The sequence below is a fragment of the Helicoverpa armigera genome, chromosome 2, assembly GCF_030705265.1.
Source record: "Helicoverpa armigera isolate CAAS_96S chromosome 2, ASM3070526v1, whole genome shotgun sequence".
Classification (NCBI taxonomy): Eukaryota; Metazoa; Arthropoda; class Insecta; order Lepidoptera; family Noctuidae; genus Helicoverpa; species Helicoverpa armigera.
This window is the reverse complement of record NC_087121.1, coordinates 4,793,554-4,818,208: the sequence shown is the minus strand read 5'-3', so window position 1 is coordinate 4,818,208 and position 24,655 is coordinate 4,793,554. Positions and strand designations below refer to the sequence as shown.

The following is a 24,655-nucleotide window of genomic DNA, read 5'->3' as shown; positions in this document are numbered from 1 at the left end:
AAGTACCAACATGTAAAAATAATAAAGTGATTCACTGGTTTCCACACACAAATGAAAGGGTACTTCGACCTTACTTTTCCCTCTTGAACTCTCAATAACCCCGAACTCGTTATCATGAATATTGAAACTACTAATCCGATCAGTCACCTCCCAATTTATTTTTCTTTTTAATTCTTCTCTACAGCCGGTATTCGCGTGCCTGTAAACCTGCCCATCATGTAGGTATGTAGCATACCTAACGGCCAAAAATAAGCGCGCACATTTATACTTATACATATTCCTTACACCGCCTACATCTTGTTGCTAATTATCTACGTGTAGCTGGTAAACAACACGTTTAAGTGGGTAATGTACGACCAAAGTTCACAGAAATTCTGTTAGAAGTTCTCATTTTAGAAATATTACTAGGTATGCACCCACAATGTAATACAAACGGCGTTGTCTACGCAAGTGACTCAGCCAGCAGGCTACTGGAAGGAACGTTATTATAATTAATTTGCTTGCGACGGGCATTCATTCTTTCTAAGAAAGGTAGCGTGGTCATAGGCGCTGATTATTGTTTGTAAACGTAAGATGCCTTTTAACTTCCAAATGTCTGGCCTGGCATTGTATTCATAACTGCAGCAGCACATTTTAGTTGCAGTTTGCAGTGACTTTATCCATAGAGCATTGACGTATTGACCTACACGACCTCCAATCGCCGCCACCGCATTCTTGACCCACACACTCACTCGCGCAGATATTAAGCGACAAACGTGAAAAGTAACGTTATCTCGATAAAATACCACATACTTCAACTTCAGTTCATTTGACAGTCCATCCGTGAGACTTAATATTCTTACCACAAAAACCTTAGAAGCATGCGGGACGAAAAACTATGCTTACCTGAAAAAAAAAGAAAAAATACATTAATATGGAAGTGATGACGCTGTTTGTGTTCGGGTTTTTATCTCTGAGTCATAAAAATCCCGCTTTATCATTATCATATCAGACGGATGCTTTCAGAATAACGGGAACCCGTTGTTGAGATAATATTGGGTATCACAAAAGTCATTTATCATTGTGCAATTTTTGTATGTAGCCTATCTGTATCGTAAGCTTTAGAATTATATCAACAAAAACGACCAGCAAGTGATAAGCCTAACAAAAACATGCAATGTAAGTACAGCACATCGGGGTGCCCTCGGTCTGGGATACAAAAAGACGAAGCTGCACAATGGGTTCATATTTCCGGCCCGCGGTCACGAAGTGAGTCCCACTACCGTGCAACTTCCAAAGATTTTCGTTTCGCACAGGCTCCAACAATCCGCGCGTAAATTAAGGCCGATTGTAAAACTGGCAAACTGCCAAAAATGGAAGAAACGTAGAGACATTAGTGATTTAACTACTTGGCCAGCGAAACCGCTTTATGTACGTTTTCAATAAATACTTTGTTCAGCTAAGCATTTTTGCACTTTTGCTATTTTAAACTTTATGACTTTCAATTAGATCTACATGCGTCTAAAATATTTGAAAGCCCGATAATTAATGAACATACCAGAGGAAAATTATAAACACAATATGTGTAGCAAATATAAATGGGAATGAATCAACTGTTGTCATTACTAATGTGTGGGTAAGGCGCGATGCTTGGAATTCTCAACGACTTCAATGCTAACACAAATAAAAGATGCGACAAATTCATTTCAATTAAACCAACATACGCGACTTCCTACAAATAAAACAACTGCTATGTCCGTCGCCTTTATGCTTTGATAACGAACGAGGGTAATACAGGAGTATGAGCAAAAAATATTGGCAAAGGGGTCTAATGAGGCTGTTAGTATGGGAGCGGTGGTCCGTGGAACATGCAAGCTCGAATGCCGACGGCCAACGCCCCCACAAAATTTATCGACGCCCGCGCCATTGACATCGGACTACGATGGGATTTGAAACGCTAATCAAATATACCCCTCAAAACTCCGACAACAATGACGCGAGCTTACGAATATCAATTATTTTATGGAGAGACGTTTGGAATTTTAAATCACTAAAAATGTAGCTACGTCTATGTCAGAAGTTTCAATTACAAGGTCCATAACCAGTATTTTATAAGTCACAAGGAGGTTAACTGTGAATGATTAGATAGTAAGAACTTGGAGTTTTCCTTTGATGTGCACATGTAAAGCAATTAGACATATTAGTAATTAAGTTGTCATGTAGAGTTCACATGCTATCTTTAATACAGTACTCGTTTGAACTTAAATGAATATTATGTAACATGAACAAAGACTGGAAACATGTCTGAAACTTAATTCGAATTTCTAATCTTACAATTGTTTATGCAATTTGCTGTTGAGCAGGATTTCACATCCTTTACATGCGTGTAGGTAAGACAATTACGTAACAACGACTTCTTTAATTAACTTATATGCATAAATACTTTTTGATGAATTAATTAATACTTTATCAAGGTGAACTGAAACTGTCGTTACAGTATGACAATTTTAAAGGAACAAAAATTAATTAATTTCTTTAAATCTGTTACGCAACTGAAAAGTGTTAATTAATGTAATCATTGTCTGCGATGTAACTGCTCTAGTTTCATGATGCTTGGCGTTTCAACACGGTTCATTATAAGATCACAATGTTATTGTTCCTCAACACTGATCTGCCGGCAGCATTCTCAAGTTCGAAAACCTAGCTGTATTGTCCATTGCTCAGTGCAGAAATCTCATAACATCGATCAAATATTTCGTCTAGCTTTTTTATTGCTTTCATTTAAAATAATAAACTATCTGCGAACTCAGGTATCTAAGACCTTATCCTTACGTGCAATATTAAAACAAACAGAAACGAATGGCAAGCGGATAACTGTGTTTAGTAACTTCGGTGGTTGCTTTTCTTTCAAGAGAGAAATAAATATGATAAAGAAGCCATATGGCGGGGCACATGTTGAATAACTATACGTAGTCATTTTTACGTTGGCCGTGACCGTGAGTATTGAACTTCTGGAGAGCTTAACGATCTGATTTTAATTGGTTTATACTTAGTTCACAATTATTGTATCTGGTTACGTATACGTAAATACTTTCAGAACTCAAAGGTGTTTAATGTAAGCATAACAAATTATTCAACGCATACTGCAAATCCAGAAGGACTCAAAACTCACACTGACAAAACTGGTGAAAACCAGAATAAAAATACCTCTAGCTGTAAAGACATAAAAAGCATTGTATTTCAAGAGCAAGGCCAAAGCACAAAATAGAACATTGACATAAAACATGTGGCACCACACAATATAGTTGAACGTAACTGCTAGGGCGGTTCCCCATTCGTACCATTCAACCTATTAATTTATTACCACTTTGTCCTATTATAAGTTTTAAAAGATATCTGTATCCCAAAATGCATTGAGATAATTATTTAAACTAATTCTTTTAAATTAAAAATACTTATGTAAGTACATAGGGTCATTTTATTTTTCACGTAAAATAATACTGGCAGACAAATTCGTCTACAAACTTGTGTTGGATTATGACAGATGAAGGACGGTCAAGGACTTAGCATTTGGGAATTTTTGGCAAAAAAATTAAGCCAGCAAAAAGATGAAGTAAACAAATATATTTCGGGTGTTTTTTTTTTTTGCATAAGCAATTACGTCTTTAGCGGGGCTTTAACGCACATTATACACCCCATGGGAACATTACAAGTGTTCCCCGCCCCACAAAAGACGACATTTCGAGTAGCTCACTTTCGCTTCGCATCAGTGACGCGGTTTTTTTTCAAACATTATTTCAAAGGTTAGGTACATTAGATTTTATCTTTCTTCACTATAATTTTAGGAGACCCTAATTAACACTCAACTCGACATTATTTTGTAAAAAAAATAACGTCGTATGTTTGGAATAACATCTAGAAAGATGACAAAAGTAAGCTATGAACAAGTAAATTATAATTATGAACTGTGAGATAGTTCGTCGATCATCTAGTCAAGCAGAACTCGTAAAGACGAAAACACGAGATGTGGACTATGTTGTAACGGGGCACGATTGCGACACAGATCCGGTCTTTGCCGAATTAAACTACAATAATCGCAAAACCAGTCCAACAAAACAACACATAGTAGGATGTTTCGATAAACATAACAATATTTTGAACTGCGTAATTATCAACTTGCGTATCGACGATTTAGTTTCTAATAAACATGACAATGGTAGCAATGGTTCTAAAAAACTTCAGGTGCCGCGAAGGTTTGCAGCATTTGCTGATGATGCCTGCATCTCCAGTCATTACAAACCTACACTAGTAAATAAAATACTAATAAAGGTAAATCAAGATGTTTTACAACCGGTTTAATCCTTAAAGTATTTTAGATTTACGATGGAGTTAACCACTGCACCACTGTTTGTGTAACAACAGATTTGTGGTTAACTCCATTTCTAAGATAGATTTTATAGCAGACTTGTTATAGTGTGTGGTTCTTTAATCATTCTTAAAATGGGTATACTTCGAAAGTAAGATATGTACTCGGGAGCGATGCTACCGGAAAACGTTGGTGCTACTAACAAGTAGTGGGATACACACAGACACAAAATGTAATAAAAGCATGGTGAATGAGTGAGAAGTAATTAAAGAGTTTATGGTGGATGCTCATTATTTCATTATACTGTGAATTAAATTAAACATACTGTGGGTTTTATAGTTGTTCCTATTGGAGCAGTAATCAAAACGTTAAATTTCGGGCCCAGGAATACATTTTGTACTTTATAACATGCCACGACAAGTATAAGTAAAACGACTCAATATTATTGGAAATAATGAGAAAGTTTAGGTAGTAGCAAAATTTAGAACAAACATGTTTGTTTACACATAATATTAATTGCAGATATGTTGGTGGAATAACTGTATTTTTAACGTTTCCCAGAACAAGGTGGTAGCACTTAGGGCCATCACTTTAGTTTACTAGACCAGTTCCATCAATGTTTACTGTAATGGTAACAAGAGAAATCACTTAGAACTCAAAGTTTCTTCTAAAGTTAACATTACAATGTGGACGATTACCTACAGTTGGACACTGGGTATAGAGAAAACGACCTCAATAGGATGAGTCAGTTGCCAAAAATCCAAAAAATCTGCGATACCGTCAACATGTGTTGTCCGCGTGTCAGTCATGGATTTGTTCAAATAAAAGTGCATTTCGAACACAACTTCTCGGTTCTCTCTAATAAAATGAGACCTACTTTTCGGGAGTTTCATTTTAATAGAGGCAACAAACAGCAAAATTTAATTTATTCAAGAACGAAGCTCCAAACGATCGAAGCGATTAAAAAACATCTTAATTTTTTAATTGATTGACGATTGCAAGCTCTCGACAAATCTTCCAAAAAATCCAGCTAGAGTCATGTTCCACGAAATCTGCAAATATTTTCGTAGCACCTCGAGCGTCAAAAATAGAAGAGAGATAATTACTATGTAAACGTAAAGTTCTAAGTAAATACATTTAGTTTTACGGAGCACCACACTAAAATTGTTTGGTAGAGCCACATAAAGTCAGACTAAGCGCAACATACCAGTAACAAGAACTGCACTTAGTGTGACATCTCATTTAAAGTTTCACACATTACTGCACCCTGTAATGCCCCGTACTATTCGATGTGACCCGGTTTTAGCACCAGGCAGGGATGAGGCTTAGAAAATCAGACAACATTATGCATCGTATGCTAGACTCTAGCAAATACTACTCATACGATGCACACTAGACCTTACAATTATTGGTTTACGCTCTTGAATAACTTTATTTAGATTCGTAGAGTAGCCTAACATAGCCTCGGTCTCAATGTTTTAGCAAATGTTAGTACACGGATCTCACTATTTAATTTGCGTACGAGTTTCATTATCAGTGGCTGTATCCTTGTTAGAACTATGATAATTGCTATGCTTTTATGGCAACAGCAATGAGTTCTAAATAAATTGTTTTAGGAGATCAACTTAATTAAGCTAATTGGACTAAAGTGGATTAAATGAACCTAATGAAACAGATTTCTGGAATTTACATGCATAAATGAAGTAAAAATTCAATCTATTTCATTTATACATTTATATACCAGGTAAATGTTTATTATGTAGTTCGTTTTTGTAAATGTTTACCTCGTATTTTATGAATCATTAGAAACACCAACGTATACCTACCTAAACAGTGAAAATATTTGTACGATTAATTTAAAAAGTAGCTCACTTAGCTGTTGTTGTACAAACAAATACCTGACGTGTACACTATAAATCTAATTGTAAAGAATCTTTGAAGTTTGTTTTCGATTCAAAACAAGATCGACCCAGGTTGCTGCCAACTAGTTGGCGGATATTCTATACAAAGTATTTGCATTCTTTCAAAACACGTAAACAAAAGATAGCATCTCCCAAATTAAAATATCCGTCCTTGGGTATTTCATCGATGGAAGATCCCTTCGTGATTAGCGTTGCAAGTAAAACTGGTCTTACGAGTCAGTGACCGCGTGCGTGCAGTTCGCGGACCCCTGCCCCCCACCGCCCCGGCAAGGTCAAGGCACCCCTCTCCGTAAGTCTGTAGGTACGCGATTCCTTGAACACTATCCCATTCAACGGATATCGTCGCGGTCAATATAAAGAATACGCCGCTGGGCAGGTGTTCCAATTTATGATGTTCACCCTTCACCTTCCTTGTAATGATTATTCCACAAATATGTACGTACAGTTGTTTTAATGGAAAATCGTGGCTTTTTAATACCTAAAAATCAATTGATTAAACCTAACCATCAAACAATATTTTTATTGAAACAATTATAAGAAAATATATAATTTTCTTAACTATTGTGATACAAAATGAATGACGTTGACCCGAGCGAGCCAGATCATCCTCATTGTCATTAATTACCAACAATATAAATTAAAAGACGAGTATAATAGGCATAGTTAATAAACGAGAATAGTTCTAACTGATATTTTAAATAGAGCAAGGATTTGGATCGCGAGAAAAGTCACAACGTCGTGTGAATGTGCGAGTCATGTCGGCGTTGTCGCACAAGGTACTGCTAATAAACATCATTATCGCTTGGTGACGTAAAGACTGAAAAGGTCATCCTAATTGTACGCAAACACGACAATCTTCCTCGGAAGTGGGTACTACAAATTGGCAAAACGTTGTTTACATAACAGCTTCGAGAAACGTATTTGACCTTAAGAATGGAGCAAAACTATGTCATGTTAAAATTTGCGAATCGGCACACGAATCTTCTGTAACTGACTCTTCCATTGTATGGGACAAGTCGGGTCTGCTGATTTATTTAACCAATCCTGGCCAGCAAGTATTGACATTGACAAAGTCTGTTTTTCGCAGTTCGCCCCGAACATTTGACAAACGAGTTTATTTATAGTTCAAATTGTCCGAATGGTTTTTCTCATATAGATTTTTCCGTATAAACCAATCTTAATCTCTTTCGGTTTGTCACACGAAAGATCTTGGACTTAGACTTGCTCTTCGAAGCCAATAAAAAGAAGTGGCTGACAGAGGTACAAATAATTTAGATTACTAACATCTATACCTGATCTTTCATGTCTGGACAATGCTTGTTTTCAAACAACGTTGGTTTTTCACACGGTTTTATAAAAAACGCAATGTTCAAATTCCAAATGAACCCGATGCACTTTGGACGCTATGGTATAGAAAGAAATACTGTGTGTCATGCATGGCCGGATCTTTATACAGTTTTTTATTCGGACCAGTCACGGCAGGTGAATAAAATACATCACTGTACGTAATATAATTTGTTCCAAATTGAGAATACCGTGTGAAACAAAATCTAACAATAAGTAACTGGACCAGATAAAATGCAATATCTAAATCTATGCTAACGTTACATAATACAACCATCTGAATTTGTTTGGCGGGAAATAAAAGTTAAGTTATGATGATGGTATCCTCCACTTTATCGTGATCTTTTCCCGAATTACAAATATGTAAAAGTATTTGGCTCAAATCTACTCTGAATTGATAATCTGAGGCGTCGATTTTTGTTCACTTATTAACATTACTCGTGATTGTAATTAACTTGTGTTACGTGTATAAGAAATCTTAATTTTGTGTGATAACATTATCGCGCTAATCGATCATTCATGCTCCGCTCACGCGTCTGTAGCTAAAACACGTACAAATTGAGCTATCCGATTTTGTAAATCTAATATTATCTAAATAACCGTCATTCCGCTGGTAGGTTTATCAATGTGACATCACTAACCAAACAATTCAGTATGTTTGCCTATAACAATGTTTGTACGACCTACTAGATCGCATGTGTAGCCTGAGAACAATGGACATATGGCGCTTGTCTCGAATACCCCTCGTTTCTACTACGTTTTACGAGCTGACCGTTCCAAGTCTGTGTAAATTAGCTTTTAACTTCTCTTTGTGGTCTAAATTGAAAAAGTTACCAGGCAATTTTATCATGTAATAAATTTTATTGAATACATTTTTAACTTTGAGGATTTATTCTATGTGGTAAAATTAGGTACCGATAAATTCCATCAATGTTAATAATTCATCCTTGTCAAACACCAACACGTCCAACACCCTTCAAATCGAGCACTAACATTTGTTTGGAGGTTGATTGATCTCCTTAGCAATATGTCGGTGTGCTGAAAACCTTAAGACGGTTGACCTTTTTAGAGTTTTTAGGTGAGCTTGTTCAACCTACAATAATTCAACGAAATCATCGATATTTACATCGTGATCGAGCTTTATTGACATTCATACGCGTCGCCACTCTATGCAAATGTGCCTTTTGTTCAAGCGGTCCGCTTTGCTGCTCCACTGCTCAAAGCTCTCTACCTGATAGAATTTCCTCAACAGTCACTCAGCTTGACTCACAGTATATATCATCAATTGACAGGCGCTCTTGAATACCAATGAATATAGGACAACAGGGCTATTACTGCGGTCAGAAAGTAGAACATTTTTAAATGTTATTTCGAGGGTGTTTTCTATATTTTTCTGTCACAAAACAGTATGGGAATTAATTAGGTATGTAGTTATTGTGTTGCGGTTTTTGTACGGCAATTAGCCATAATTCATAGAAACAATAAGGGAAAGAATACTCTTAATAACCTACAGTTAGTAAATTATAGAGAAACTTAATGAAAACATACTTCAAATTGTCAGTAATTAACCAATCATTGGAGTGCAAGCAACGCATAATTTCTGGATGTTATGTTTGATTGAAGCCTTGTCCGCCGCGAGCTACTTGTGACGATATATTCCATAAATTAGAATATTGACTTAACTATTTACCTTATTGTGTCAAATCGTATAATGAATCATACTATTGTTTTGTTTGAGGAACCACATTCATCGTGCTGAGTACACGCTGTAGTAGTCATTCAGAGATAACTTGCAGTGAATCATTTGGAATTTGACAAAACACTGCCATTTGAATGCCCTAGTATATTGAAAGTAATTTATCGTTATCAACCGATAACACTCGTGAAAACAAAAGCGCTGTCGATAAACCTCAAACAAGTTTGTTTTGCGCACAAAATAACAAAAACTAGAACTACACAGCGCAATAAAATGCAAGCATGTTCTGTTACAAACACGAACTTTTTACTATATTAGGCGATAATAAACCATTTAGTGAAAATAAAATATTGTTTATCATAATTTCGCACGCAGACGCAGAGCGTGATCGATCCAGCGCATTTGGATACCAGCCAAATGCGGTCTCCAGCACAGTATGTCATCGCTTGATGACATTTTACGTAAATACGATCGAAGATAAGATACAGACCAGTCTAGTGACGGTTGTAAGATCCCAGGCGGAGCGGGTCTTGCCCCGCGGCTGCGACCCATCCTTCCGCCTGCCCAGCGAACCGTAACCTGAGGGCACGGCAGTTTCCTCGCGTTTGCGTCGCCCGCCACCGCGTCTCAAAGACGAGAACCAGTTGGAGACAGATCCACGACGCTCTGGTTCGGCCGCTCCCGGCCCGGCCTTGATGAACATTACTTCACAAGTGCCAACGCACCACGCACATTACACTCTCACACACCGCGGGCCTTGACCACACGAACACCAATATTAGGAAGCTAGCAGCCACAGGATATCTATTAAGCCCACAACACATTTTAAAATAAATTGCGGAGTTTTAAATAAGCAAATAAAGTGGAAAAGTGGATGACTGCGCGTCGCCGGCCGTATGTATCGAAACATTCAAGTACTTGCCAAAAAAGAAGTGAAGCTACACAACAAAGAAGTATATTTGCGAAGTGCACAGTAAGCGGCAACGATGACACACCTGATCATAGTCGTCGTCGTAGGTGCGGGTTGCGCGGGCGCAACGTACCAGCAGTGGCCACCACAGCGCGCCGCACAGCAGGCGAACATGCAAACACATCGCGCGCCATACACTTCCCTCTAAGGAACGCACTAAACTGAAGATAGTCGCGGGCGCCGGTCTTTGGCACCGTGACAATTACATATACCTACATACATAGGTATATCTTTATCTTTCTGCACGTCTGTGACAAGGCCGACGTCACAAACAATTTATTTTCTAAAGCAACATTTGATTTCATAATAGCATGTCTTTCATTACGCCATCTTTCAATGTTAAGTATCTAAGTACCCGCAGATTGTAAACAAACTTAATCACCTATTTGTTTACTGTAATTATTCCAGGGCTGTATGAAGTTTTTGACTTGCAAACCAGTGTCTTAATAACCCTTTATCAGATATTTCGTGGGGACACAGAAAAAAGTGAAACTGTTTATCTCGATCCACAAACAAGGATGGCAAATATCATTGCAATATTGTGAACACAGACGAGTCTGTTATCGAAGCCAGCAGCCACGCTGCGGAAGTGGTAAAGGAAATATGATAAATCCATTGCAACCGTTGACCAGTTTGAAATTCGAGTAAATTTTACACTCCGCTTCAAAAGAAGCTATCAAAAAAATATTTTTTTCCAGCAATTTCAGTGTCTGTTCAATATGCGTTTAGGAATTCATTAATATCAGAAGTCTAGCTAAATATTAGATCGTATGTGTATCTGGGGTTCTTGTTTAGAACAAGATCCTGGTCTTGATCAAAGGAACACAGTTATCCATTAACCTTTCGTGTGTTTTAGACGTGGATCCACGCGAGACACAATTAATTTTCTATTGTTCTCTAATTAGCGGCATTCAATAGGTTAAGGCACATGAATTTGATTAATAAATGAAGTTTACCACAAGAGTGCAATTAATGTATCACAACGTGATGAAGCAGTGTGGATTAATCTATGAGTCAAGTCTCTTACAATGCGAAAGAGTAGAAAGTAAGTTGCTGAATAGGTTCTCCTATACAGCCTAAGAGATTTGAAAGTATTTGTGAAAAAAAATATGGTATTATCTCAAAGCACATAGGGTCTTATACGAAATGGGCCGACAGAAAACTCAACATAGGTTGAAGAACATTTTCCGCATACATCAAATTTTATTTTGCACGTTCTTTTTTAATATGTATTAGTTATTGCGCAAATATCTTGTTTTTTATTTGCCGATATTGTGATTAGATACTATACGTTAGTTAGAACATGATTTGTTTATTATGTGGAGATAAATATTAATGAAGGTTAACCAGCTTAAGGAATTTTACAGTAAACAACGATCTGTGATTGGCAAATATTTTGTTGACTTGATTTTTACTGTACCGCTATTGACCCAGCGTCACCTATGGCTATTAAGAAATAGAAAGACCATTCTAAACCACAATGACATAAATCATGGAATAATAACAAAACCCCCGGTGTCCGGCGACGTAGTCATAGCAATTTCCACTTATCCACCTTATCACTATCAACTTACGGGTGATATCACTATTCAAACTCGAAGTTGTGTATAAAATTTTCACTAAATAATATTAACATTCACCAATATTAAAACAGAACTAGTACGTTTATCACAGCACTGAAAGTCAAAAGTGATAGTGACATAAATAATAAACCGACGGAGGGCGACACGTAACGCCCGCGTCGCGGCCCGCCTCGCACTGTCTACTACCAGGCTGCGTGTAGTAAGCCCAACCCAAGCATTGACGGCTTACGTCAGACCGGTCCGAGTGCCGTATTGAATGAAATTTGTTAGGAAAAGGATGGGGTGCTCCGACATGTGCGCAAAAAGGATCAAAAAGATCTACGCAACTTACTCCAGAGCTCCCAATCACTTAAAATTAAATACATCCCAAGAGCTTTTAGATACCCGTAACGCATTTAGCTCTGCTCCAAATCCTTAACACAGGAATAAAAAAGGAAAAGGTTTTGTATGAAAAATTCACTTATTTCATATAGGTAACCCTTAAGCTACTCACATGATTTAATTGAACATATTTTTTTTTTATTACATTAAACATATTACATGTAATACAATAATATTACGTGTAAACTCTGTACTATGATAGATAGGTGTTTAATGGAGAATTTCTATTGATTAAAGTTGTGAATATTTTTATAGGTTTGGCCCAGTGGCTCGATGTCGTCTGTGATGTAATCGTCTGAAACTAATATTTATTTGACCTACAGACAATTCTCCCTAATTAAGCTTATCAAAGGATTCTTTGTGTGACCAGTATCAGAGCCAGAGCTTAGAAGAATCCTAACGGCAGTTTAGGAGTCTCACGAAGTCAAAAACACCATGTGCAGATTTTGAAAATAATTGCCATTCAGTTTATGTTTTGTATGACTTACGTAACTAATTTTAGTACTTGTACGAGTACTTTGCGTAACTAATTTGATGTAGCTTAATTGAAAGTGCCTTCTTAATTTGCACGCCAAATAATTACGAGAAAAGCTCAAAGTTACAATGGAATCGAAATTGTGCGCAGATGCATAAATAGGATTAATAAGCTTACACACAGTGAGTTTTGAATCAGTCAAAATATTTGACAGACACCATCTTAGTGCAGCCAAAAATATAAAGGGTTCTCTCATCTCTCTCCTCATGTTCACAAAATTCCTAGGGTCCTTTGTCTTTGCTATTGGCTTCCCTTCCCTTGGCTTTTGGAGGCAGTAGGCACTGTTACAGTACCCAGGTGTCCCACCTTCTTTATATATGACAATTAATTTCAAAGTTACTGGCAGTAAGGTGTCCACTGGTAGTAATAGGGGGATAGATCGTGAGCATGCAAGTACTCACAGTGCTCGATACTAGATTCGAAGTCTATTCTTCTGAAGTAATATTTTTCTTTTAATCTCTAATGGCAAATATTCATTTTCTTCGCGATGTCTTGTGCGTCTTTTTGGACTCAAGATATTGCCCTTTACCATTTCATTGCTTTTAATATTTATTGCACTTTTCGGGAAGAAGACTTTTACTTCTTCCTGTCCTGTTCTCAATTTTATTTGGTGTCGATGCTATGTCTTTTCAACTTCAATACATTTCTACCACTAGCCCTACTAGCATAATCCACTTCTTATTCACATCATCTCTCAAACCATCCGTATTTTCTTCGGCCTTTCTATTCCTCTCCCTCAACAACCGTTTGCCTCTCTTCTTTTCGCTAGCTGGAGCTACTTTCAACTACCACTTGATCCCTCACTTTGTTTAGTCTTCTCACACAACACACCCAACTCAAAGTTCTCATTTCTGCTGCATGTGCTCTCTTCTCAAGGATACAATTCCAACAAATTAAAGACCACGAAAATAGGTCCAGCTGGTCCCAATGTATACAAATGAATGCGAAATTGTTTTTTAGATTTAGAGGTTCTATTTCTTTCCTGCTGTGTATCCCACATAGTGGTCTGGTCAGCTTTCCTCTAAACTTTGCTCTCTGCAAAATCTCTCTCGAAACACCTGGCACTCCTGGCGAAAGATGAACTTTCGCTGCTACATCCCTCCATATAGAATTGTTTAGATGTAGATATTAGTAATTAAAATAGGTATTGCTAACACACACATCCAGAGGTGCACTGCAATTTTTCATTAATTTGAGCCTTGCCCCACGTATGTATGTATGGTGGTGCTCATATTGATAGTCTGCTTTTGGACCCTTATTGTAATGTTTTGTAAACATTTTTAAAGAGCAGTTAACACAACAGATTATAGAATTGGTAAGACCAAATGAGTTATTTATGGATTATACCTATATGTACCTATAATACTTTTTGGGAGACATATTTATAAACATTGCTTGTTTCTGCAGTTCAATAAATGGAATATGCTATTTTGGATATGAACAAAATACATAATAAAAAATTATTTTAAAGACAAAATGAGAAACAAAAGACTTTTAAAAAAAAGCAAAACGTAGTCTGAATAGCCAAACCTCATAGTAGTTTTCAGTTTTTATTGTGTCCTCGGAAAAGGCAAAAAGACACGTTGAGACGACAATGCAGACTTAACTTCAGTACCTATGCATTAAAAAGCAACATGATGCCGACTGAAGCTATCAATACCAATACAAAATGGTGTATACTTATGAACATTTTTCACCAATACGAATTAATCTCTGCTATAATTTTAACTTTTTACCGAATTCCAATGAGAAATTACTAGTTGGTCCTATCATAGGCTAGGATAACTCGGCTATTGAGTAAATGCTCGGATACATCAGCTTCTGAGTAAAAATAAAATATTCTATAAAGGATTCTTCTTTGATAAATGGACTAGCAATCGGCTTAGAGGAAGGCTGTTTTTATCTGTGCGCAGTAGTTCCCAAGGGAGACTTGTAAAACTGCTGACAGAAGCTAGTTTATAATACAAGTAGACGTATAAGAGTGCTGTCACTACCTCAACAGAAAATACTAAATAATAATATGTTTAGGCACTGTAGGGTATGTGAGAAATTCAATTGAGAAACTCGCATCTAAAATAGACACTTGAATCGTCTTCATTATCATTACCAAAATAATGAATAAGATTCAATAGTTTAAACTTCTTTATACTATAAAATATGATAGTGGAAGCATTTCCTACTTCATTTTAATGCATTATAGGAAATTGTAGTGAACCCTCTTAAAGTAAGAAAGATTAGATAACTGATATGTGATTGTACACAGTTTTTGATAACACAATATTCAATCTGAATTATTGACTTAAATAAATCTGTGTATTGTATTACATCTGCTGATGTCACAGCACCTCATGACACCATATTATAAACTTTGCTGTTGTTCCAATACTTAGAACCATTTAATGAATCATCTTTGAGATAAAAACCTTTGTATTTACAAACAGTAAGTATTTAATATATTTCTATTATCGAAAACAACAGCTTTGCGTCAAACCACACAAACTTCACGTACATCCGATTTCTTTATCAGACCCTACCTAAACTCCTTTCAACTTAATCATACAGTGATAAAGATCTACGCAATTTCTGCGTTCCGAGTATTACTTGTTCATAGTCGAGGCAATTATCAAATTCCCAAGGAAAGTGAAGCCAAGCAGTTCGATGTATGATGAGCTCACCTGTATTTCTAACAGCAATTCTGTTTTCCGACGCCGTATATCTATCAATGTCTTTTGCTGCTCAGGTGTCAACTCTGAAAACAACGGTACGATAACCATATATATCCTGCAGTAATAAAAACTAGCCATTGAGGTCATGTTAGTTATAATTGGAAAACAACTTGTTCTACGTCTACAATAGAAATAAGTGTTTCAATTACCGGTATGAGTGAATGGATCACCATGATTACTTGCAGCATTGTTTCCTCCAAGGGACAAGTTTTCAAATTCACTTATCATGTCTCAAAATATTTTTAAAACAGTAAACAAAAGTTTACATCGTTGTGAACTGAGTGGCCGCCATATTTATTTACTACACTACAGCGCCACCGCGATTGTATTTTGTGTGTTGCTAACTAAAACTTACGCCACGCTCACTCCGCTCACTAAAGTTTCAAACTGACATAAGTCAAAATATTCTGGTCTATCTGTTTTAGACGTTAGAATTATTTTATTATTCTAAGATTATTCTATTATAGTATGAAAAATAAAAGTTTGTGAAAAAAATAATATTACTCCTAGTCATTAAGGTACCAATGCCTCAGGCCTCAGATACGAATGAGAATTATCAATCCCAGATTCCCAGGTCAGACTTGTGCCAATGTTTACAGCGTTATAACACGTAATTTGTATCTCGGACGGTAATAAAAGAAAGAGTAAAAAATGTGAAAGAAAGCATTAGATTCTAGAGTCTACAGGAAACCTAGAGTTTTTGTCAACATGTCCAAAGTTAGGCTAACGCGTGGCGCATAGAATACAAAAAAATGTTGTTGAAAATGAACGAGAATATCATTCAGTACGGTCCAAACTCTTATAAAAATTAATAATACTCCTTGCTTTAATATAAAAAATATATGTGTCTTGCAACGTACGTCTAGAGGTTAATTTTTCGTCTGTTTATGCAAGTAATATTGAGAGAACTAGTTTAAAATTTTCTACCCAAAGGCACATCTTGCTTATGGACCATACCTGAAGATTAAGCTTAGAACATACTTTACATCTGTCAGGCATAGCGTCAATGACAGTTGCTGTCTTGACAATGCAGCTGTTTCATTGGTCTATATCGTTGGAGTATTGTGCGTAATAACATGATTCGACCAATGAACAAACGAATATATTTTTAATGTTTTAAACACACGAAAAGCCTATACATGTCTGCTACGGTGATAAAAGTGCGTTCTCTGCTTTAATCACAATAGTCAGCTGCGCTTCGAGTTGCGTTGTTGCGTATTTTACGGTGAACACGCCCCCATCCATTGCTCTATTTCAATCTGTTTAATTTTTATTACATTCAATTTTTTATTCGGAGATACAAGGAATCAAGGAACTTCATTCGTGGCGTTCCTTTTAATTTTGGCAAATTCAAATTAAATTAGTGTTTGAGTGCTATAGAATGCTTATAATTTAATTTTGTGGCGTCTGAAGAAGACATCATTTGCCTAGCCGGTGTATTTCACAAGCCAAATAATGAATGACAATGGTTGCATTCACCTAAATAATTTTAAGGCTGCGAAGGGTACAAACCCTTATAAAATCGTGCATGCATTTTTTGTGTCATGTACTTCTTTCGAAGCTAGGAGATACAAGGTAAGTTTTGATGTAATATTATTATATCTTCATCGATGTAGGTACTTTGTGCGTTTATGACCTTTTTACGCGACGCAAATTGTTGAAGGCAAACATTGATTTTGATTACAAAAGTATGAAGATGTGAACTAGGCAGTGTACATGTTTTACTGGGAAACCGTAGATTTGTTTTTCGCAAGGCTGATCGCTATTCGTGATCAGCTGATTAGTGATCTTTGACCTCATAACAGCTGTTTTGTAGCGTTGCATTGTCGTCGCGTTATTGAATCATGACTCTGATTGGGTACATGTTTGCACTCAATCAATATCAATTTTGTGTATTTAGATATACTATGTTTTTTATGACAGTCATTTTATCTTTAAGCCATGTTTGTATGATATGAACAAATGGTTTTGGATAGTAATGAAAACAACTGTTTATTTTGTTGTGTTAAATTACTGTAAAAGTTGTGCACTGTCAATATAATACAATTTAATGTTTATCATTTTCTTGTAATCTGCACTATTGAAAATGGAAAGAGTTACAAACCCGAGAAAAATCCCCAATCATTAAAATGATCTATTGTCCCTAATTTGCGAAGGCTATAATACTATTTTATCCCAATGCTGAAGGTAGTACACTTGGGACAAGTAATGTGTGATAAACAGCCGGCTTTAGTGCAGTTCATTGATTAAGTTATTGATCAAGTACATAATTACTTTGGATGAATAGAAAATAAACTCTGAAGCAACATTTAATCAGACACAAATTGCACTACAATTCACTTAAACAATAGATTGTACAGTTATTAAACTATTCAACAGATTTTAACTTCAATAAATTAAGTTTATTAATAATTTGGTGAATTGTTATGAGACGTATGCTGTAAATTCTTGTTGTTTATTTTGACTTGAAAAGCTATCTAAAGAAAAACAGTTTTTTTCTTTATTAGGGTTAGGTATTACAACTATGAATTTTTCATTAGTACCATGGAATGCTATTAAAGCTATAAAATTTTATCAAGATGCATAAAAAGATTGCTATTTAAGTATTTTAATAACAATGGAGTTGTTAAACTAAGTAGGTATCAATCTAAACTCAAATAAAGGTCACTAATCAGAGGTTATGTATGTAATGTAACAATATTGAAGAGCCCGTACAAATGCCACCGTATATTTCAGGCTACATCATGCCTGTGCTTCACGTGTGGCCTGCCGGGCCCCCGCATGCATTCATGCCTGCATTGCATCTATTTTGCCTGCTATGCGGGCCACATTCAAGACCACTCAAAGACTAAAAAGCATTTCCTGTATGTGGATCTTAGCTATGGAAACATCTATTGCGCTCAGTGCCAAGATTACATATATGATCGAGAACTTACTGAGATTGGTGTGACTCACCGACTCAAAGAAGCTAAGTATGTACCTACTCACTGGAATCATTATTTACTATGTTTAATATATATATATGGTCTTCTCAAAATTAACTAGCAGCCAAGGAATATGCATCAAAGAAAACTCCATATTCTTGTGTTTCAAAACTTGGCCCATTGCAAACCCTTATGAGTTGCATGGCTGCACCAAGTGGGTACTGTAGACTTGACCTTGGCAGCTTCCTAGACAATCTCATTAGCAGTTAATGCTGTTCTTTGTATGGATGATTAGCTAACAAACACGTTTTGTCCAGGTCTCTCGGCATCAGCATGCCCTTCATGCCATGGCTACCTAACAGCAACGAAGCTATGGCGCTCCGTCGTCTGCGCAAACGTCGGCTCATCAGCCCACATACCACCATCGGGTTGCGCGGCTTGCAGAACTTGGGCTCCACTTGCTTTATGAACTGCATTGTCCAGGTTAGTACAAGATATGTAACAATTTAGGTAATGGTTTTTCTCCAAAATCTGTCTATCATTTGGTATGTCTTTGAAGAAGTGAAGTCAAAATGTGGATGGAAAGGCAATCTGACGGAATGAATCATTTTAAAGTTACATTTACTTATGACCTAGATATAAGATTGCTTCGCTCTAGTATTATGTGTGGTGTCATTCCTCCTATCGTAAATAAAGTGGCTTTAGTAGTTTGATTCTTCTGGGATTAAGATTTCCGGCGAAGGATCTCTGAATGTGGGCTAGTTGAAAACTGCATCGCACTGCGCAGTATTGAGCTCATGACAGTTACAGAGTTCTCAATATGGGCGCAAACAGAAATGCGTTTCATATTCAGCTAAACCAATATTTATCGATCTTGCTGATGGTTGAATGAATATTCAATGGCAGTCTGTAATCTTTATGGAGCTTTAAACGTCTTGTTCGATACATTCAATTAGCACTACAGAACAATCAAGGTGGTGAAGCGTGAACAGCAACAGTCTTTGAATTGTTTGCTTCTAATAACTCCAATTAGCTGGGATAAATGTGAGATACATCCATTTCTCAGAAAACAAGGTGTACGGTCAGCAACAGAAGCCAATTAACACAATCAAAATTTCGAATAACCAGAACACTAAAATTTAGTCAAAGAGCATCACAAAAGCCACTATAGAAATCTTTTTTTTTTTTTGAGTTCGAATAGGTTTATTAAAATATACACACTATACATATATACAAACTTAAACTACTTATCTTTATACAAAACTAAAAATAAAATACTATATACAAAATATATATAAACATAAAACATAAAATATAAAAGAGCATCGATCAGGCGTCGAAGTATTCCTCCGCATCACTGTCCTCCGGAAACGTGCAAATCTTTTGAATTTGAGATTTTAATGTTGAGGTAAATTTTAGATTCAGTTCTTCTAAACGGGTGTCTACATGGGGTAAAGTTGCTTGGACCCTAAACAAAAAGGAAACAAATTCCCCAGTCAGGTAGTTTAGCGAAGCAGGTACCTCAGTATCTGCCATAGAATGCGAATTAAACGAGCTTATGTTTTGAAGATCAGAATATCAAGATAATACCTAATTATGAAGCCATCTTTAACACATTTTATATGAATAGCAAATACGTCTTTCATGTGCAATTTAGCATCGTAAATGTCTTACAGTATAGCTTAGAGCCAATATGACATTTCCTCAATTAACTTTGTTGTGACGATGACACAGGAAAATATAATAATTATTTTGTATATGTATTTACATTGGTTTCCTATTTATAGATTGAGGATGGTGAACCAGATTGTTTTCTGCTAAGTGTTTGATAAATAGGGACTCATTTTTCACACTTGCAATTCCAATTCTTATACATTTTTTAAGTTAACTTGACACAATTTGTGTAAATCTTGTTTATCGGATAAGCACCCAAGAACTGGAAAATTAGGACTAATGTGTGGACAATTTGAATTGTAACAATTTAGAGGCGATACGCCTTTACTAAAAGTACGAATAGTAACTTATAAAATATTTACAGACATTGATCCACACTCCACTGTTACGTGACTATTTCCTGGGAGAGAAACACAAATGTAAAGCTCAAGGTTCAGGGAAATGCCTCGTTTGCGAGGTTTCCAAACTTTTCCAGGTAAGCTTTTGTAAAATATATTTTAATTATGAATTAAAAACGTGACCGCTTCGTGGAAAATTTATATAACGAAGCCACCCACCCCTCCCGATTTTCCTAGAACTTTCCGCTTTCATACAACTGCGTATCTCGGTGGTGCATTTATTTATAGACACTCCCACTGGGAAATCAATAACGATGTTGACTGAGTCTTCGTTTTATAAGAGAATCTTTTTGTTTATTTATTTAATTTTGTTCTTTAGGAGTTCTACTCCGGTGCTAAGACACCTCTAACCCTCCATCGTCTCTTGCATCTGATATGGACACATGCTCGGCATCTAGCTGGATATGAGCAACAAGATGCTCATGAATTTTTCATCGCAACCCTAGATGTGCTGCATAGGTAGGTGCAACTACAAAGCATTACAAAATCTTTTATCGCTATCAAGAGTCGAATCTATATTATTTATGTTCGGGTTTTCAGACATTGCATGAACGGCGTCGACGAGAATGGCGAGAAAAAAGAAAATGGTCGCTGCAACTGCATCATTGACCAGATATTTACTGGCGGGCTTCAGAGCGACGTGGTTTGCACTTCATGCCACGGAGTATCCACCACCATCGATCCGTTCTGGGATATCAGTCTCGACGTGGCCGGGCCGGGATCTCTCGCTGCCTGCCTCGAGCGCTTCACACGGGCCGAACATCTGGGCTCAGGGGCTAAGATCAAGTGCTCCAACTGCCGAGCTTACCGCGAGTCTACGAAACAGCTGACTTTGGAGACGTTGCCTATCGTGGCTAGTTTCCATCTCAAACGCTTTGAGCACTCGTCTCAGATCGACAGGAAGATCAATGCTTTCGTGTCGTTCCCGGCGGAGCTGGACATGACTCCGTTCATGTCGTCGCACCGTCGCGCGGTGGACGTGGGCGCGGACAACAACAACGCTCCCGAAGGCGTGTTTGAGGACAACCGGTACTCGTTGTTCGCGGTGGTGAACCACGTGGGCTCGCTGGACGCGGGACACTACACGGCGTATGTGCGCCAGATGAAGGGCAGCTGGTTCAAGTGCGACGACCACATGATCACCCGCGCATCACTGCGCGAGGTTTTGGATAGCGAAGGGTAAGTTATACAATATGTATGTTCGCATATAATACCTATGTATATACTAGCTGTTCATATTAATTTCCTCTTTATAATATGTATGTATTAAAATTTTTAGAAAACTTGTTTTGTTAACATTATAGACAAAGTTATTAAAGCATTATTTTCTCATTTCCAGGTACCTGCTCTTCTATCACAAGACTGTTCTGGAGTATGACTGCGATGCTTCTTAAGCGATCCAAGTAAATCACTTTACAAAATATTTAGTCATTGATTTGTATCAGATGCTAATGCATCACATCCCTTACATTTTCCTATATGTATGTATCATGTATACAAAAAAGTTAGAAGTTTTTGTTTTGAAACAAAATAAAATATAAGTCATCTCCCCTCGTGATATTAGTGTAGATGTTTGAAAGATGTCTCAATGATCATCATGTTCGATGTTTTCTTCGGAATCATTCACGAATTTGTTAGTTTTAAGCTTTAATGTAATATTAACATTGTAAACACTCAATAGTTATGTGCAAAATTGTTCAAAACATTATCACTATACATAAACTTGGAAGACTTCTCGATTTAATGTTTATGTGTGCTTTATTGAGCTGCAAACAGGTTATCTATTAGTACCTTATCTCAGCAAGTTTAGTTGGACTCTTCGAATTAATGGTTCACTTTTGATTACAAGTTTTTACACTTAACTTCTAATATGAAGTATTGAATGTTTAGGCGTTAGTATTTATAAATTATAAATACTATGATCTTGATCTAAGTACCTCTTGTCATATACGAGAAATTATTTAGTCGCTTATCCATTAAATTACATATATCATAATTATTCTTAAAAACTATAATCAATTGTCATTTAAGAAGATACATATTTCTGTGACTATGAATTGTAACTACAAACGCGTATATGCGTATTTATAGTAGTTTATAATCATTTTTTGTTTGTGTATGTAAAATATTTCAAATAGGTACTATTCAGATGTATGGAACAAACATTTCAATCTACCTCGCTGTATACCTATCTCTAATTTGCATTTCACTGGGTCCCGTAAAGAAATGTTTGGTAATAGAAAATCTGATGTGTTAATGTTGCTTGTATTTTTGTAAGGCTAAATATACATGAGCGTAACCTATTCGAAATATACAAGTAACTTATTGTAGAAGTAATAATAATACCACCGAAGCAACGTCCCCCACCACGGGTTATATAAACAAAGTTATATTATGGGTCGTGTAGCCTATTTTATAGCACGTAAAATTTCATTCAATGTTATTATTTATATAACTTTATGTTTAACAATTTTGAGCACATGTGGTAGCATGTGTGTGCGGAGTGTTTTATTTTTTTGTTATTTTTCGCTCATGTGTAAGTAGCATAGGTGGATTTAAGTAGTTCGTAACCTATGACTGGACTGACATTAGCTTAATGTGATATTTAATATTTATGACTTGTATTAAATGTAGTTAGTTGTATGGATTTACATTTCTGAAAAGTAGGTATAATTTTGTTTGATTTAATCTAATGCTTGGGAGTACTAGCAAATGATGAAAAACAATAGCTCGACTCTAATATACTTTTTTATTGCAACGATATTTTTCCTAAGATAGATGACATTCCCTTAATTTTATATCCCATTACCTTCTTCTCCACAATCGTATTCTTGAAGTAAGAATATATTTTAGGTAGTTAATTAACCTCTCGTTTTTCATAATTTGCTAGTATTATGAAACAGTTTTATTTGCATTTAATATTAATTTAGTGATTTGGATCCGAGCCTAATCAAGTATCTGGAATATTAGTCCATAATTATTATGGTAATGTGATAGACAAAATGTCATTACTCTATTATAATGATTTTTATTTGTAAATCATTTAAATATGTATGTATAACACTCGAACAAAAAATATACATAGTTTTAGGCGTCATTTATAACCGCTGAATATTGAAAAACAATACAGGTAGACTTAAATCAAAATTATGTAAACTTGTCTTTACAAGCGATGGAGGGATTTATTCATATAGAAATTTGATTTCCTCTTTTGTCTTGGATATGTAATTATTTATAATAATTTAATTATTACCTTGTCATGCTTATTCTTAGTCGATCTTATTATAGTATTGAAGTGTATGAACAAACAAATTAATCAATAGACATTATTATATTATGTAATAACTTCTCCAGTCTGTGAACACATGTAAACCATGTAGACCGAGTCCCCATATTTAAAGAATTGGTGTCTAAATGTTCAAGTAATCTTTACTGTAACGTCTGAACTGGCGTCGTACACATAATGTATGAACTATCTATTCATTGTGAAATAAATAAAAAAAGGATATTGTCGTATTTTTTTCCTGATTTATTTTGATAAAAATAACCTTGCGCAAGTTCTTCAATTTAAATGTTCTGATAGAAAACTCCTGAATTGTAATAATAAATTTCAAAAGGGTATATTATTATTATAGATTTGGTTATACACAGATAATAAAAAAGAAATATTATTGAAAAAACCCCAATGCATCAAAAAGAAACAACAGAATTTCTCTCTTAAATAACTCAAAGGAGTCGTAATTAAGCAACGCTTCTCTCATTCAGACTGTCATTTGAACGTCTTTGACAGTCGTTGCGGATAGTCAGAGCCAGGAAGCCGGACAATCATTCTTACTAAGGGGTATCGGCTTGCCCGTTTAACTGGGTTGAGACTGGAAGCCGATTCCAACATAGTTGGGGAAAGTCTACACAGGTGGCGATTGCTTAAGTAATTTTTTGCCATATTAGCCAGTAGCACCATATCAATTTCACACTGGGTTGGAAAGAATTACAAAAGTTGACTTACTTGACGCGGTGCAGACTTGCAGTCACGGGTAGTAAGGGCGCATCTACACGGTGCAAGTAGCTTGCGCATGTTGAGGTACATGCGCAGGTTACATACATTTTAAAACCTGCGGGACCAGTGACTCGCGCATGTACCAAAGCAAAATAGGTAC

General features: G+C 36.2%; 2 protein-coding genes across 5 annotated transcripts in view; one reads left to right on the top strand and one right to left on the bottom strand.

Moving 5' to 3' along the window:
* The window catches only part of Step (steppke), a 43,968-nt gene extending 28,119 nt beyond the window's left edge, over positions 1-15,849 (bottom strand). Inside the window, exons 1-2 of one of the 4 annotated variants that reach the window (XM_021335200.3) lie at positions 15,652-15,849; positions 15,452-15,525 (exon numbers count right to left, since the gene is read on the bottom strand). In XM_021335200.3, the coding sequence (XP_021190875.2) occupies positions 15,452-15,525; positions 15,652-15,730 (153 nt within the window). In that variant the 5' untranslated portion in view covers positions 15,731-15,849. Of the gene's footprint in view, positions 1-9,797; positions 10,112-10,302; positions 10,541-11,851; positions 12,054-15,451; positions 15,526-15,651 lie in introns of those variants that run through there. The other 3 variants (XM_021335182.3, XM_021335190.3, XM_021335206.3) reach the window with 3 other exon arrangements.
* Positions 15,850-16,647: 798 nt separating this feature from the next.
* On the top strand, positions 16,648-24,004 carry LOC110376617 (ubiquitin carboxyl-terminal hydrolase nonstop). Its single transcript, XM_021335170.3, has 7 exons — positions 16,648-17,077; positions 18,239-18,474; positions 18,744-18,909; positions 20,465-20,575; positions 20,818-20,957; positions 21,039-21,677; positions 21,838-24,004. Exons 1-7 carry the CDS (start codon positions 16,958-16,960, stop codon positions 21,890-21,892), a joined length of 1,467 nt encoding a protein of 488 aa, XP_021190845.1. The 5' UTR covers positions 16,648-16,957; the 3' UTR covers positions 21,893-24,004.
* Positions 24,005-24,655: the final 651 nt, after the last annotated feature.